Below are 16,904 nucleotides of genomic sequence, written 5' to 3'. Positions count from 1 at the left end.
CCAGCAAGTTCCTCCACTTCATTGTCTTTTATTCTGCTCTACAGTAGCACTGCCCTCAGTAGATGACAGTCTAATAAAATTTCGTGAAACCAGCACATTACAGGTGATCACAGAGGATATTTTCAGGTATGGGGCTTTTAAGTTTAGAGGATCCTAGACTGCCAAGTAGCTCCGGTATTACAATCCAGGCCATTGTCAGAAGCCACTTACAAAGAGGCTTACCTGAAACACAGTCACCATGCTAGCAAGTTTCAGATTACATTACGTGTTCTCAAAGTCTAATTTCTTCCCTGGCTAACATCAGACAATGTCTGCATTGGTTCTCCCATGCTACAATGCCTCCAATTGCTCCTTCCAGCCGCTGGCACAGCCAAAGAGCTACACTGACATGTATGGATTTGACTCACAGCTGCTGCTGGAGTGACTCATGCACATGGAGGCTTCTGATGCTTCCCACAAATGCATGCCAAAGAGTGGCAATGCATGGGGCTCTGCTGCTTGGCACCTAGCACCTCTGTAGCCACAATGCTCATTCAGAACCACATTTTTGCTTTTCTTCTAAAGAATATCTTCCTGCAGCCTGTGTCATTATTAGGATTTACAACTTCCCTCAGACTTCTCCAACTGCACATGCTGACCAAAACAACTTATTTGAAAGAGACAGGCATAATTTTAAACCTTTATTCACTTCTTTTTAAGAGCTAGAGGAAAGAGTCTTTGGGAAAGGACTAGACTGAAGCAGCACAACTACTTGGAACAACTCCCAACTCCATGGATTAAACTTCTGAAGCACTCCAAGACATGAATACCTCCCATGCCTAGAGCAGTAGGGTTTTGAGACAGACCAACCACAAATAGTCAGCATCTTGAATTAATATGAGGGGTTTTTTGAGTCACTTCTCACCAAAGCAGAGGCCCTGGAAGAGATCTGCATTGTAGTATATCCTGAAAAGCAGCAGATTCCTACCACATTGTACTCTTTAACAGCACCTCTGCAATTCAAGCATTTCAACTATTTAACGTTTACGAATTAAGTAGTTCTGCATAGTTTCCTCCATTTGATGAGCTGCAAAATTGTGCAGAAAAGAGAAGGAACAGGAACACCAGGGCAGCTTAAGGCTACATCCCAGAAGACAACAGGCAACCCTAGTCACAGTTTAGCCCTTACAACTCTCACCACTTGAAAGAGTGGACTACAGCCTAATGCAAAAAAATGCACATTTATATGGAACTACAGATTCAGAGAATGCTTGGGGTTGAAAGGGACTTTAAAGATCATCCAGTTCCAACCTTCCTGCCATGGGCAGGGTCATCTTCCACTAGATCAGGTTGCTCAAAGCCCCATCTAACCCAGCCTTGGAACATTTCCAGGGATGGGACATCCACCTCTCTGTATGTCTGATCCAGTGCCTTACCACCCTCACAGCAAATAATTTCTTCCTAATATCCAATCTACACCTACCCCCTTTCAGTTTAAAGCCATTCCCCCTTGTCGTATCACTGCATGCCCTTAAAAAGGTCCCTCTCTGGCTCTCTTTGTAGGCTCCTTTCAGATACTGAAAGGGCAAAAAATAAGGTCACCTCAGAGCCTTCTTTTCTCCAGGCTGAACAACCCCACTTCTCTCAGCCTTTCCTTACAGGAGAGGAAATATGAGGCTAAATCTCTAGTGGTACACGCTTGTTGGACCTAACTGAGGACACTCTGCTCCCTAGGAGAAAAGTCTGGCTTACCCATCAACTAATTTAGCTTTGGCTTTAATTGAGGAGAGCTGCATGAAAACAAGGACTTAGGAATTCACCAGCACCTTTAGAACTATTTGAAGTAACAGCTGGGACTCATGAAAAGAAGCAACTGATTACAAAATACCAAATTACAGGACATGAAATGAGCACACCCCTAGGTACACAAATACTGTTACAAGTAGCACCACACACAGTTTGGCTGGAAACCACACACTGATTTTTTTCTTTTTTTTTTTTTTTTTTTTGTAAAGGCAGAAGTGGAGCCCCACAGCCAAGGATTAACAAATCCAAATCCAGCCCAGGAGGTACTGAAGCATCCTAGGCCTTGCAGCACCAGGCATTCTTTGAAAATGAATATGCACCTTTACATCACCTGCTAGAGCAGAGCACTGGATCCCTCCTAGGTACAATCCAAATGCAGCATTATTCTAGTTTTTACCAAACCCACTGGTAATGTAATAGCTTTTTCTGAGTCCACCCTCCTTCACAGCTATTTCACACTAGTTACACACCCCTTGATTCCTTTCCCTATTGGAGTCCTGGTTCTAATGCACTTTACAAGATTACCTGGAGCAAATCCTGGTTAAAAACTGAAATACACATACAGCTGAAAGGGCTGACATGAACAATGCACAGATGGAAACAGATGTTTGTATAGAGCTTGACAGATGACACTCTGGAGAGAGAGTCAAAGTAGTGCCCAAGGAGTTGCCGCATCGGCACTGGTGGTGTCAGAAACAGCACCCTCAGAACAAGACAGAACTGACTGAGACCTTGGCTGTATGCACGAGCAAAGGGCACCCGTAAGCCATGATTCTTTACTAAACAGCATGCAAGTAATTCTTTGTTCCCACTCATGAGCCAACAAGCCACATGCTCTGTCCCCCAACACACACCCCACGTTTGTTTTCACGCCCTCCTTACCTGGCCCTCCTCTGCCCGAGAGGCGTCATTCCCGAGCAGCGGCTCTGCAGGAGGTGTCTGGATAGTGACGGACTTCTCAGACCGACTGCCATCTTTGCTGCGGGGAGATTTGTGTCTGTCCCGGCTCCTTTTTCAAACAGAGGAGGAGGAAAACAATGTTACCAGTTACTCTGTGGAGCAGGGCCTGAAAGGTGCTGCACCTCTACCTGCAACAGGTGCCCCAAGCATTAGATCAGCCAAGGTTATCCTTCTCTTGAGCGACATAGACTCATGCTGCAACAAAACAAGCTCTGGAGGAGGTAGAAAGGGACCTTGCCCAGACAAGCTGACAGCCTGGAGGCTGTGACAGACCACCCCCTCAGTGACAGCAAAGGGGAGGACAGGGATCCATGCCCACCATCTCACATTCTCTTAAAACACCTTCCCATCAGTGCTGTGCTTAAAAGGAAAACCCGCATGCCCCAAACAACTGGCAATTCCATTTGGAATTTACTGGTCTACACAGTTCTCCACCTACAAGAAAGCGTCTTGCAGGGACATGCCCAGTTAACACGAGGGATTAATCAATAGAGCTTTAGTTCCTGCAAAGCAGACTCCTGTCATCTCTGACCTTAACACTGTAGGACAATTGGTGAAGTTTATTTCCACTGGTTAATAACCTCAAGTTAACCTCTCACAAAGAAAGCAAGAACATCAAGGGTACAAGGCCAGTCTTTATTTCCAGAGCACCCTTGCAGACCTCACAGCTTCTCATCTGAAAAAATCTCAAAATGAATTAAGCCCCACCAATCTGCTTGCCAATGCTTTTCTCCCCGTTCCCACACAGACAGGAAAGCAGCCTTTGCACTGGAAACCCTCACTGTGCTCAGAGACTGGCTTAACACTCACGAGTATCCCAGCTCTGCCTCTCTCTTGGAATTACCAAAGCCCAAAGGTTTCATGGGATGACACTTTTTTCAGTTTAAGGGCTCTAGGATTTTTATTTTGTTTTTGGAACTCTGAAGGCATCTTTTCACACAGCATTTTAAGTTTCAAAGGGCAATCTGTATTGGGGGTTGGATGCTAAAGAAGGGAAGAAAGGCAAACAAGGCATGTTTTACTCGATAACTGGACTGTGAGCAAAGAGACTTCATGGAAGAATTCTTTTTCCAACCACACAGGGTAATTGCTTCCGAACTGCAAAATTATTTTGGACCAGCTCACTAATAAGTTGCAAACAGTAAGTGGCACATATTTTACATGTAAAACTAAGTATAATGTAGGGAAAAAAAAGAAAATAAAATGTTTCCAAATAACCAGCAGTTTCAGAGCAGATGGGTTTTCAGGCTGTTGAACTACCACAACAGAGAGGACTTGCTATTCAAGTTCAGAAAAGCCCGACTTCTAATCCAATCAACGCTGATAAAGGACTTGTTGCCGACTCAAGTACCACTCAAATTCTATTTAAAAAAACCTCAACACACCATTAACAGAGTAGGCTGGAGGAGGGTGGGGAGAGGCAGATTCTCTCATTATTAGAGAATAAAGAAATGGCATCAGAAGACAACTAGTAGTCATCAGTTTAGGAAGTCTAACACGTCTTCTCCCCAGATACTGTACTCATCCCTAGATACTGTACTCATCTCTCACTCTTTAAGAGGGGAGTTAGGTGATCCTTTCTTTCTGCTGGCACTATCCCAATCTTTTTGGCCACACATAACTCCAGCATGCATCCAACAGGTTGAATATCACTGAATTAGCAGCTTCAAGTTTCCTCACTGTGTTATCCACGAGGACTTTCCACGTCTATCTCCTCCAGAGATGTGGGTCCACTGATTGTATCCTGGCTTACAGTTTTTTTCCCATAGGACATATCTTAACTTAGAGCAGTAAGTAATTAAAAACAAACATTTCCTTACCCTTGTCTGTGAGCTTTTTTGGAGTGACCTGAGTAGTGGGAGTATCCCGAATATGTTGATTCTGTATCCATTGCAGCAGACATCGGGTGTGCACAGAAGGGGCACAGATTTTATTTAAAAGATGAGTTCCTGGTGCTCCTGAGGTGGAGTCCGTGGTAAAAGTGCTTTCCTGGGTACTCTTTGCTTCCCAGTCATCGGTGAGATATGGTCCTCAGAGATTGAGTGAGCTTCACTTAAAAAGGAATCTGATCAGAGGGGTGGGGAGGGAGGGTGCTTGGCTTCTCACGATCGACCTAAGAAACGAGAAACAGGCATGGAAGTGCACTCTAAGCAAAGCAAGACATCATCGCTGATGCAGGAATTCCCTCACTCTGGCCACATATCACACTCATCAAGCCTGTCCTGCTCAGCCTCTCTTTCTGATCTAGTGAAATATATGCATTTGAAGAGCTTTAAACAAGTTCAGTGCATCTGTTTTGCAGAGTTTAGCCCCTTCATCCAAAAATCTGGAAGAGACAGTCTAGGTCACCTAGTAGGGGCAGTGACTTGGAGAAGGCACAGCAGCCTTACATACTGAGATTCACCCACAGAAAAATGACCAGGCTTGGCTTCGACACCACATCTCTTCTGCATGACACAGCCCAAATAACCCCCAATCCAGAACAGCAGCATTACAGCCTACTTACAAGGGAAGGGGTGGGGGTGAGGGCAGCTTCCCTAGAAGAAATGCTGGAGAGAATCAGCCCACTGTGTCTGAACCTGCTTTGTTTTCATAACTGCAAGGTGTGCCCATTATACAGGCGTTAGTTACTATACAATCAATGGCACTGTGAACACCTCCCCTCACTGTAACCTTTGCATCCAGAAATTAATTCAGGCCTCAAAGAATTCCATTTTATTAAAAACCATCTCTATATATACACATACTAATAACACTGGGGAGAGTCAATCAGCGATCACGTCTAGCTTATATGGGCCAACGCTTCCTACAATGTACTTTCATTTGGAACAGTAGCTGAAGTCACACCTGTAAAGGGCAGAAGAGGGTCATGTTTTTCAGAGCAGGGCAACATTAGAATAGTTCCCAACAGTAACACGTCAAAACCCTTGAGCCCTGTGGGAAGGAAGGGTAGACATCATCCCACTTTCCAAATCCACATCCTGTGGTAGGTGAGAAGAGAAATGGAAAGGAGGGGAGTTAAGAAATTAATCATAGGTTTGGGGAGACACATGCAAATAGGGAAGAGGGAAGGGTTGCAGCTATGGACAGAGGTACCTTGGCACAGCCCAGCACTCCTGTGGCATGCAGGAGCACTTTCACACGCGTTCTGCCCAGGTAACTGCTGCCTCCAGCCAACACAGGACTAAAGCTTTGCCATGCTTTCAGAGTGGGCAAAAGAGCACTTTAAAATTAAATTCGATCCCTCCATAATTTTCTGCTCACAGCAGTTTTTGAAGCTGTTAGCAATAAAAAACGGCAACCACTGCTTTCATCCCTCTCCTTCCCCAAAGACAGAGGGACAGTAACAGAAATCCTGCTTTGGTCAACTATTCTTGTGAGCCGTAAGATTCCTCCACTAACACCTCCATAGAAGCTCACAGCAGAGCAGAGAGATCTGCCACATGCAAGCAGTGCCAAAGAAGGAAGCCTCTTCCCCACAAGGTTCCTTGGCTGGAGGTGCAACCTGCACCAAAGCAAAGCAACGTACCCATTGCATGCAGAGCTGCAGGTATTTGCACAACACTCGGGCTTTCCAGGGCTCTTGGAAAGCAGAAAGGCGTGGGGACCTTCTGTGTACAGGATTCCTAAGCTCTAAGGGCATATTGTGCCTCAGAGAATATGGAAAGGACAAATAAGGATGGGACCATAAGGCCCAGTTTCAGGAGGAAAGGAATGAGGATGGATTTAAATGCAGTAAAACAAAGCCAAGGCACAGCACAGTTTGGAAAATGGCATCATTACTGTAACAAGAATAAAAATCCCCCAGCCTAGGATGTGATGTTAACACTCGTTAACTCCCTAGATTTGCACACAGCCTGTACCTTACTGCTCCAGCAATAGGCTCATTAAAGCTGATTTTTACCTCTACTGTCCTGCTAGGCAACACAGAAAAATCCTTTCTCTGTGTTTGTCTTCCTCTGATAAATGGAGATGAGGCCACGACCCCGCTACGTTCAAAAAGCACCATGAGGAGATGGCTACACAGGACTTTGCAGTGATTAGGCACCACAGACCAGAAACACCCTCAGCTGAACAAAAGGTGGCAAGATATTGTAGTCTTAAACCACTGTTCGTGATGTTACTGGAGTCCCTTTGAGAACAGCCATTACCTTTACAGATACGTATCACTGCATTATAGGAAAAGGAAAAGCAAGGAGAACTGCTGGCATACATCAGTAAGAGTTATGTATTTTTTCCTAGCCCTCTAGAAAACTATAAACTCTCACCCTTTTCCTCTAACCACATGAAAGAATTTCCCCCCAAATCCCAGGTAAAAGAATCAGAGCTGAGGCAGGGACTGGGAACAGAGCTCCTCTTTTGACCCCTCTCACCCCATCAGCACAGAATCATACTTCTCTGGAGGCCTCTGGGAACATTTCGGCAGCTAGAGGCTGCTGTGGAAATGCACAGGCTGCCTGGGCAGGTACCATGAACAAACAGTGGCCATTTGATGGTGAGTGAAGTAAGGCAGTGCTTGGGCACCAGGCAGAAAAGACCAACACAGGAACATCAGGACAGGCTGGATCATGCCAACTTTCCTTTTCTGTGTAAGCAAGAGCAACGGTTTTGACACAGCTCTGTGAAAAGTCAACAAGGCGGCCCCCAAAAACCATCAAGTCTCTTGGATCACCATCAAAAGCAGTAATCTTGGAGGTATTTTCCAACCTAAATGATTCTACGATGAACTCAGGGACTCTGCACCTCCTCCTTGCCCCAACTGCAGGATAGGCCAGTAGCTAAATAGATCTTCCTGTTGAGGCACTCACAAGCCAGTCAGGAACAAAATACCTCTGCCCAACCTCAGCTGCAAAAAGCAGAAGACCACTGACTTTGCCTGGTGCCCAACCGAGACTGATTGTCAAGAAGGCTTCTTAGATTTGTCCAACAGAGGGTAGCCTGGATCGCTAGATAGACACCACTCCCAGCCAAGGGAGAGGAGCACAGTCCGAACACACACTCCTTACAGCCATGCCAAGCCAGCTACCCACCTCCTGGTCTATTTCACAGCAGGAAGGCAGTGCAGCCTTACACCACAAAAGCTCCTGAAACTACTGTGGGAGAGATAAGGAAGGGACCAAAAGACAATTAACAAGCTAAACTACATCTCTGGGTTGGAGCTCCTCCAATGGCATAGACAGAAGTCAACACTGGATTGGCCACCACCCCAAGAGTGCCCACTACTAGAGCCTTAGGAGACCTAGAGAAGACAAGCTGTGTCCTTCATAACACAACCATATCCAAACTAAGCACAGTCTTCACACACCTCCACTATTAAATCCCTGTTAAAGATGATTCCTACTCTACCCCTCTGGGCAAGAACAACTGTTCTGCTTAAAACAGCAGCCTCATCATTTAGGGCCTCATCCCTTCACAAAAGGGTGTGAATTCAGAATTCAGAGTAAAACGTAGCCAATCAAAATGGCTTCACAAAAGATCATTACATCTTGCAGGACTTTGCTGAAGGCATGATCTGTTTGCAGAGCTTCTGGCCCTGCATGAAACAAAGCTCTGTTGGCCTGAGGGTACAGTTGCACTGTATTTCAGCGTTGACAAGAAAGCTGGTGTAAGTAGCTTCCACCTCCACACCACGGTTCACCACTCTCGGTTGTGTCAACACAATTCTCAGCAAGCAAACAGCACTGCTGGAAAACAAAACAAAAAATCCCTTTTCACCCCCCTGCCATGCTTTTGTCTTGGATCCTTTCCGTGACCTAGTTCACAGCACAGCTCAAAACATCAAAACCAACATCAGGGTGAATAGCAGCACAAGCGAACAGCTAGAGGAGAGATGGGAATGCCCCTCTGCTCCACCATGACAGTTGTATAAACTGTACACCCAGAACTTTTTTCCCAGTAGGGTCAGCACTCTCACTTTGCCTTTCCCCTACTCACTGATGACAGAAAGAAGACAAATACCAGACAGAAAACAACGGTAAGTGCACCCCAAAGTAAATTTTGGGACCCTGTGCTGGCAAGGAGGACTGCCGCACCCTGCAGGACGGTGAAGAAATGTAGTTACCGCTGAATACCGCAGAGATCACTGTAATTACAGTTTCTACGCAGCTACACAACTCATTGTAACTCCCTCTTTTCATATGCTCATAAATCTCAAAAAGAGTTCTTTTGAATTGCTATTTTCCACACTGGAAGCCCAATCCTATTTCCAATGAAGTTTGCTTTGTGATCATCTTCAAGGGAGAGCAGTTTGGCTCCCGGCCCAAGAGAAATTTAATAGAGCAAGTTACATCTTTAAATCAAAGAGGGCAGACGCAAACAACAGCTCCCTTTACATCCCATGCTTTTCCAATGGATTTTCCCCTGTGAAGTTGAGGCAAATAACTCCAGAGCAGCCCATCTTTGAAATCTTTGCACAGTTTCAATCTTGCTCTGTTTAAAACTTGCAATCAATTAGAGTTGGTTTACCAGTCAGTTCATGAAGTTGTATGTATTTGGAAGTGCCATCTGGAGCGCAAAGCAGCCACAAGTGTCTGTGAGGATGTGCGCAGAATTCAGCTCCAAACGCCTCACTTGTTAAACAGCACCAGCTGTCTACGGGGTAATGGATGCCCACAAGCTATTGCACTGAGAAATCTTTTTTCCCTTCATTTAGTGAAACGAAGAGCTTTGCAAATCAAACACACTGAACCTCAAGCGCTGAGGGTTCAAAAGTAAAAACAATTAAGACAGCTAAGCAGTGAGGAAGCTTTTCCAACTCCAGCATTGGCTTGGCTGCACAATACTGCTGCAGCACATTCCCATTATTCACTTCAGGAAAACGAGAAGTTGCGTAACTTCAACTGCAAACATAGTAAGACCTATGAGCAATGCCACAGGAACCTCTTGCTTCTGAATTTCCTGAGCAGGCCCCAGTCCAGCAACTTGATCTGTAAGCACATAAGTTCATCCATGCTCATCTACTCACACAGCCAAGACTTCCAGTTTTAACTGGAAACAAGCTTTGGGAAACAAGGTTCTTCTAAAATATTTGTATTTATTTTTGCATGTCATTAAATAAGGTAAATTTTGGTCTTACATATATATATATATATATATATATATATATATAATATATATAACACTAAACACTAATGGCTTTTACTCAATGGTGGAGGCTCTTAATTTGCAAGCCCCCCATTCTAAACAAACCCATTTAGTAGTCAGCAAATTCAAGCCCTCTAGCAATAGTTTCTCTTTTCTTCTGCTTCTCAGAGGCTCCTCAGAAAGATTTCACAGATCCCCTGGAATTTCCAGCCCCAAAGCTGAAAACCATTAGTCCATGACATGGGTATTTCAGAAAGAAAAGCCACTTGGTTCATTGAAGCAATCCACTGTTTAATCAGAACATGCAGCAACACAGGTCTGAAAACACAGCAACTGTCAAGAGAAATACCCAGGCAAAACCACCACTCAACTGAGTGGAGTTTCCAAGCAGTAACCCCCCAGCCTCTTGTCCCCCTGTTACACACCTGGAAGCTCTCTACACAGGGCCCATCTGCGAAGCACTTCCCTGGAGGGTGTCCTTTGCCCACTCCAAGAGCCACATCTGTGCTGTCCAAGTTTCTGAAGCACAACAAGCATTTGAGACTCAGTCATGCAAACTACACCTCAGTGCCATCCTGTCAGACCGGTGAAAGCTTGTGCTTCCTCACTCATGGGTCTGTTCCATGCTGCCAGATCTTCAAGTGCTCTTCTTAACGCCAGAGCCATGCAACATGGCACAAGGTATTGTGGCCTCAACCTCAGGACACCAGAGCACCTGGGACTGTGCACAGGAATACAGTTTTCCATACTGATATTTAAAACAAAACAAACGGGAAAAGATCTCACAAGACACCGCTGATTCTGCCTATCCCAGCAGGCAGCACCTGTACCTCATTTTCAATATTTGCTTTTAGCCATAGCACTTAGATACTGAGTTAGCATTAAAAGGTATGAACTGGAAAAGGTTTCTCTACTGAAAGAGCACGCCCTCCTTTATCACACTTCATATCTGCCTGCATTTTCTATTTAAATTTAGAACAAAAAAGAAGTCTACAGACCCTGAGAAAATCCCCAGGACACAGCACAGCGGGACTCCACAGAACGGAGTCTTTCTATATCTCCCTCATGCTCAAATCTGTACAAGTCCAATGCCATTCTGCCCTTGGAAGGAGAGAGGGCAAAGGTGTTGACCCTTGAGGAAATAACCATTGATTTTTAATTTGACCCAAGTCAGAAAATTCTGACATACAGGCTAATGACAAATTAAAAGAAGTACTAAGATCGTTTTTACACAGGTTCATTTTCTTCTTTTCTGACGGTACCAGACATGGAGAAACATGAGTTTACTATTTCCCACCAGCAGAACTGGACATCACAATTCCCCACTCAGGTCTGCCTCTCAGGTCCCCACACAGCAGCATAAGCCCTGAAGCAGCAAAGTCACATTTCTGATTCCATCCTCTGCTTTGGTTGCAAGAGGTGGGGGTGTAAAGAAGGCAGGCTACAATAACACAACATGCAGTTCTGCTAGTACAACTGCAGTCATTTGGTAGTGTTGTCCTAGTGCTGTATCCCAGTCTCACAATCACAAGAAGCCCTCTCCAGGTACACATATCCATAAGACAACAGCCACCAGGAACAACTGCCACTACTAACCAAAACCAAAAGGCCAGAAGCAACCACTAGGAGCTGCTGGTCAGTGGCTGGGAGCAGTTAGATATTTGCCTGGCTGCTTGCAGTACAGCCTGGGATCATTCCAAAATTTCAGCTAGAGGGAACGTTTTTAAAGGAGGCTTTCTACAAGACTCCATTCACATTTATTTTTCAAAATTAACAACTGTAGTGATCACTGAGCCAACACCGGCCTCGTAGCTGTGGCCAGCTAAATAGCCAAACCCCAGTGGGGGAAAAGAGCCAAGCATGGTCAAAACGAAGCTTTTCAAAAGGTGGCAAAGCACTTTTGAAGCTTCCTTCTCCACAACTCTCCTCCTTGAAGACAGGCTGAGCTCAGAGGCAATGATATCACAGAACATACTTCATAACATCCTAATTTGCACTTCCAGCCAGCGTGACTCCATTTCTTAACTCTTTATGGCTGCACAGATCTTGTGGGCAGTTCGTTACTGACAAACCCGGGGTCAAAAAAATCCCACTGCTCCAAACAGTCACAGAATCGCCCACCTGCCTCCGCAGATCGAAAACCCTGCCATCAAGTCACTTGTGCTTTCACCGGCTCTATAATTCAAAGAGTTCAACCCTTGGCATAAGAGAGTCAGTTCACCACCTTCACAACCTTCTGAATAAAAAACCAAACCCCCTGTGCTATTTCGCAGCAGCTCTCCTTCCCGTCACTTCTGCTCCCCCTCCCGTGCTGCCCAGCGGGATGAGCCCAAACACAGAGCAGTTTGTTTCGCACGGCGTGGGCAGGCAAGGCACCATCAGCAGAGCATTCACACCAGCGCGGAGCCTCTCGCACCAAACAGCGCACGGGCTCCTTGCAGGGCGAGGTTCGGCAGCACAGCGCTGCTCGCCGTGCGGGGCTGCGCCCACGGCCCTCGCCGGCACCGAGCGGCTTCTCCCGGGATGCCGAGATCGCGGACCCGCCGCCCCAGCAGCCTCACCGCGGGCAGGCTGAGCCCCGGCCGGCAGGAGGGAGGCCCCCGCCCGCCTTCTACCTCCGCCCAGGCACGGGAACCAGCGCGCAGCCCGGAAAGCGCCGGGCAGGGCAGCGGGACGCGGCGGGCTGGCCCCGCAGCGGGCACCGCCGGGGCTCCCAGCCGCACCACCCGGCCGGGCACGGACCCTGCGGCCAGGCGCGGGAGCCGGAGGCTGCCACACCGCCGCTCCCGCCGCCCCAGCACCGGGGTCCCGGCGGCGGGAGGGCGTGGTGGGGGCAGCGGCATCGCCCCCCCGCACCGCGGCCCGCCCCACACAGACAGACGGGCAGATGGACGGGCTCACCTCCCTCCCGCGGCCGTCCCATGCTGCTGCCGGCACCGACCCGACCCTCCGCCGCCGCCCCGCTCCCCGCCACCTTCCCCGGCGGCGGCCGCCGTCGCTGCTGCCGCTTTCCGCTTCCTGTGCCTGGCACCGCCCCGCACCCCGCCTCTCCCCCGCCGGAGCCACCGCCCCCGGGCGAGGCTCGCCTGCCCTGGAAGCGGCCGGTGAGAGTCCCGTGGCCAAATCCCGCTGGAGCCGAGCCGTGTTGCGGCCGCACCTGGTGAGGCTGTGCGGCGGGACCCGCTGCTCAGCCCCCGAGGCCTGATTTGACGCTTGAACCTCTCTCCGTAGTTCAGCCTCCTCTGCACCTCGGGGCGTACCCACGCTCCTTCACATCTCCGGCCGCTGCTTTCCCCATCGCCGCCCTCCTTGCTCCCGGTGCCCAGCCCATGAGCCCCGCAGCTCTTCCAAGGCTCTGCAGCTCTCCTGCACCCAGCCAAGCTCCTCGCCTGTCCTCTGCTGTCACCTTCTCCTCCAAGAGAAAGATCAGTCCCTTGGAGCTATCTCATCCCAGACGACGGTGTCCTTGGGTTTCCTGTAAGGCTAAGTGTATTGCCAGGCACTCTAATGCCTTGCTTTTGGCACGGCTTGGTTTGTTCCTCCACCCAAAGCCTGCAGCTGCAGCGCCCTTTGCCCCTGGTCACAAGAGGACTGCCATGAGGAAGGACCTCCCGCCGCCCAGGGAGAAGGGCCTGGTTTGCCTGAAGCCTGCCTTGGGCACTAAATTCCTGGCACCACTTGCTCTGGGCAGGTGAGAAGGAAACAGGCGAGTCCTATGTTAGCACAAGCCACTTTTTCTACATGTAACTATTGCTTCTATTTCAGTTCACTTTTGGGTTGTCTTACCCTTTAAAAATACTTAAGTTTTCAGGACATACAATGAGCTAGCAACTGGGAATGTATGAAGAAAATCTAGACCTCCTAGATTCCAATCCTGCACTTTGAACTGCTCAGGAATGACCCAGGCCACAAATGCAACAAATGCAGAAGAAACTGTAGTTATTCCTATGAGATAGTGTATGTTTTGCATTATTGTGGCTTCTGTAGATGGCATCTTTTCTTTTTCCCCAGCCCTTTTCCTTCCCTCCCTTTTTCCAAAATAATGCCACGGTTTTATTTGTGGTGCTTGCCCCCTACTCAACACCCATAGCCCATGGAATGACTTCACAATGAAACAGTCAACCAGGAATGACAAGAAACCTTTCAGTATCACTCTGATTTGGTAGTTACATTACCTCCTATTTTGCATGGCATACATGCTTACCCAACCCTGCGAGTGACTGGAAGAGTCTGATATCAACTGATAGGCTCCATCTTGTATTATGCATCAACATGTGTCTAAACTTGCCCAAGGCCTGAGTACTCTGCTGCATTCCAGGGACTGTCTCTGCCCTGAAAAGCGTCTGACACCCTGCTGAAAGCCTGCCTCAGTCTCACTGCCTGCTAAGGGCCCTCCACAGCTAATAGGCTTGCTCTCTGCTCAGAGGTGGGTGAAATGTGACAAAAGACAACAGGCTTGAGTTTAAGCAGGACACCCATCTGGGGCAGGGAAGAGACTCGGTCCAAGGAGCAAGGTTTTACCTGTGCCATGTGGGGGAGATACTGCCCTGCCTGAAAGGCTATGGAAACTCAGGGGAGAACATCAACAAGGGAAAGACACCTTTACCAAAAATTTTAACTAGACTTCTTTGAAAGCAACAAAGAAACTGTGCTAAATCTATTTCTTTTCCTACCATGTTGCCCCAGCAGCTGCTCAAGAAGATTTAGAGGATTTCTCGATACTTGTTTCATGGTTTAGAGCAGCAGGACTTGTTGCAGTACCCCACGGAAAAGAGGTTGCTAGGGATGTACACAAGCCTCAGTGAGAACCAGCTCCCATGCCCTGCCCAGACCTGGTGCAGATACCTGTTGGACCCAGCAGTGAAGCCCCTCACACCTAACTAGGTCAAGGTGTTACACAGAAGACTGGCAAAGGAGGAATACACTGAAGATGGGCTCGGGACAGATTCTGAGATATTGTTACATGCTTATCTCGCATCATCTGTTTAAACCTCTGAGACATGAGAAAATGTTTCATATGAGTCAAGCTACCTGTGTAGTAGGGTCACAGTTCAGAAATTTGTAAAGTGCTCTGCTCCTGTACACTACTGAATAGGTAATATTAGAGTTGATTAGGGTTTTCTTTAAGGTACCTGAATGGATCTTACAGATTCACAGGAGAATTGTTTCAGTTGGAATGGACCTCTGGAGGTACAGTCTTTCCTGTCAAAACAAGGTCAACTAAAGCAGGTTGCTCGGGGCTGTGCCAGGCAATCTTTTGAACATCTCCAAAGAGTCCACAAGTTCCCTGAACAACCTGTTTCAGTGTTTGACACATGCATAGTAAAAATGGGGTTTTTCTCACATTTAAATGCATCTCAGTTTGCACCTGTTCCCTCTTTTCCTTTCACTAGGTCCCACTGAGAAGAGTCTGGCTCTACTCTTTTACTCCCTTCCAACTGATACTTACACATAGTGATATACATTTACACACATCAACTCCACTCTAAAACCTCTTCTCAAAGCTAAAAAAATCCCAGCTCCTGGTGTGTCAGATGTGCCAGTACCTGAATCATGTTAGTGGACTCCAATATGTCCGTGTCAAACAAAGTTGGTCTCTGGTCCAGAGTGTGCTTGTAATGCAAGACACTTTCACTGTTCCATTCTCCTCTGCTTTGATCTTTTCTGCTGGAACAGTGGCCAGGAGATGTTTTATGAAGGATTTATAAGTGGTCAAGTATATGGTCTGGCCCTACTTTATGGCATGATCTTAGATGCACACAGAGATAGGTGAAGAGCTAGGGCACACATACGAAGCCCCAAACTGTTTCATGAAGTGGCACACAAGAAAGGGTGATGATTTCAGATTCTTCATCTGTTTCCATAGCAGACTTGAGATCATTTTATGAATTCATAAATACCTTTGATTTGCTCCAAAGTTGTCTCTCTTCTATGGAAAAAAAAAAACCAATCCTTGTCATGTGAATGTCAATGCTGCAACCTCAAATTCACTGGCAGCAGCAGAGAAAGGATAGTAGATGCCCTGCAATTATTTCAGCAAGTTAATTAAATAATTCGTTTCTGCTTAAGCCTCCAAAACCCAAGCCTTTTCCAGATTTTATAAAATGCAACTTCTGTCTTTCCTTAACTCTCTGTTGATTTGCTTTTTTCAACAGCAACATGATTAGCATTCTCATTTCATACAGCTCCTTGAGAGGGTTGTTTCTATCCTTAGCTTTAAAGAAACACACAGGAAAATGTTACAAGTGAAAGCAGGAACATTCTCTTCCTGCCTGAAACATGAGGATCCAGACAGTTCCTGTCTTCATCACATTTTCTGAAGGGTCTACGTGCCTTCCTACCAATGCAGTACCATCTGACCAGGGCCGAGATGGGTGGATGGTGTAGTCCAACATGAAATACACACACTTGCAGGAAATTCAAAATTATACAGACATCTGCATTCTAGAGAAGACACTCATATGTAATTCTATTAATCCATCTACTGCATTCCTCAGGCTTGGACTTCTCACTGAGAAAAGTGTGAGTTGGACAGAAAAACCAGAGAGAGATGAGGCACTTTCTGAAATGTGGACATTATCCTTTCTTATGGCAAATCCTTTAGGGTTTTGAATCATTCTGTCTTACACTTTGATTTGCTGATCACAGTGCATCAGCAACCTGCTATGCACTGAAATCATCTGAATAAAGGTCTACATTCTCTCTTCCAGGATCATATACTGTAAAGCGATGGGAGTTTCCACACAACTTGACATGTATGCTACACTTTTAAGTCATCTCTCAGCTCAAAAGTTTGCTTTTCTTTTTCCTCCAGGACCTTGGCTTCACTCATTTTTAAGTTAATCAATCTCTTTAACCTTATATTTTTCTATTGATCATTTTTTGTTGGTCAGATTCTGCTGTGTTTGGAGATACACACACATACGTTATTTTTGTTAAGATACTGAGGTTGAATTCAGTGTAGATTTTTTTTCCATCACCTTGGAAACCAGTCTTCTTCTTTCCTCAAAATCCAGGCTCCACCTTCCGCAACACACAGTGGCATATCCGGATAATTTTTGTCTGTGACAAAATTC

General features: G+C 46.7%; 1 protein-coding gene across 2 annotated transcripts in view; it reads right to left on the bottom strand.

The window, feature by feature from the left end:
* The window catches only part of VANGL1 (VANGL planar cell polarity protein 1), a 54,614-nt gene extending 41,763 nt beyond the window's left edge, over positions 1 to 12,851 (bottom strand). Inside the window, exons 1-3 of one of the 2 annotated variants that reach the window (XM_038129802.1) lie at positions 12,730 to 12,851; positions 4,566 to 4,858; positions 2,668 to 2,794 (exon numbers count right to left, since the gene is read on the bottom strand). In XM_038129802.1, the coding sequence (XP_037985730.1) occupies positions 2,668 to 2,794; positions 4,566 to 4,648 (210 nt within the window). In that variant the 5' untranslated portion in view covers positions 4,649 to 4,858; positions 12,730 to 12,851. Of the gene's footprint in view, positions 1 to 2,667; positions 2,795 to 4,565; positions 4,859 to 10,253; positions 12,670 to 12,729 lie in introns of those variants that run through there. The other variant, XM_038129810.1, reaches the window with a different exon arrangement.
* Positions 12,852 to 16,904: the final 4,053 nt, after the last annotated feature.

Source organism: Motacilla alba, chromosome 1 (genome assembly GCF_015832195.1).
Source record: "Motacilla alba alba isolate MOTALB_02 chromosome 1, Motacilla_alba_V1.0_pri, whole genome shotgun sequence".
Taxonomy (NCBI): Eukaryota; Metazoa; Chordata; class Aves; order Passeriformes; family Motacillidae; genus Motacilla; species Motacilla alba.
The sequence above is the reverse complement of the archived record's forward strand: the minus strand, read 5'-3'. Positions and strand labels throughout refer to the sequence as shown.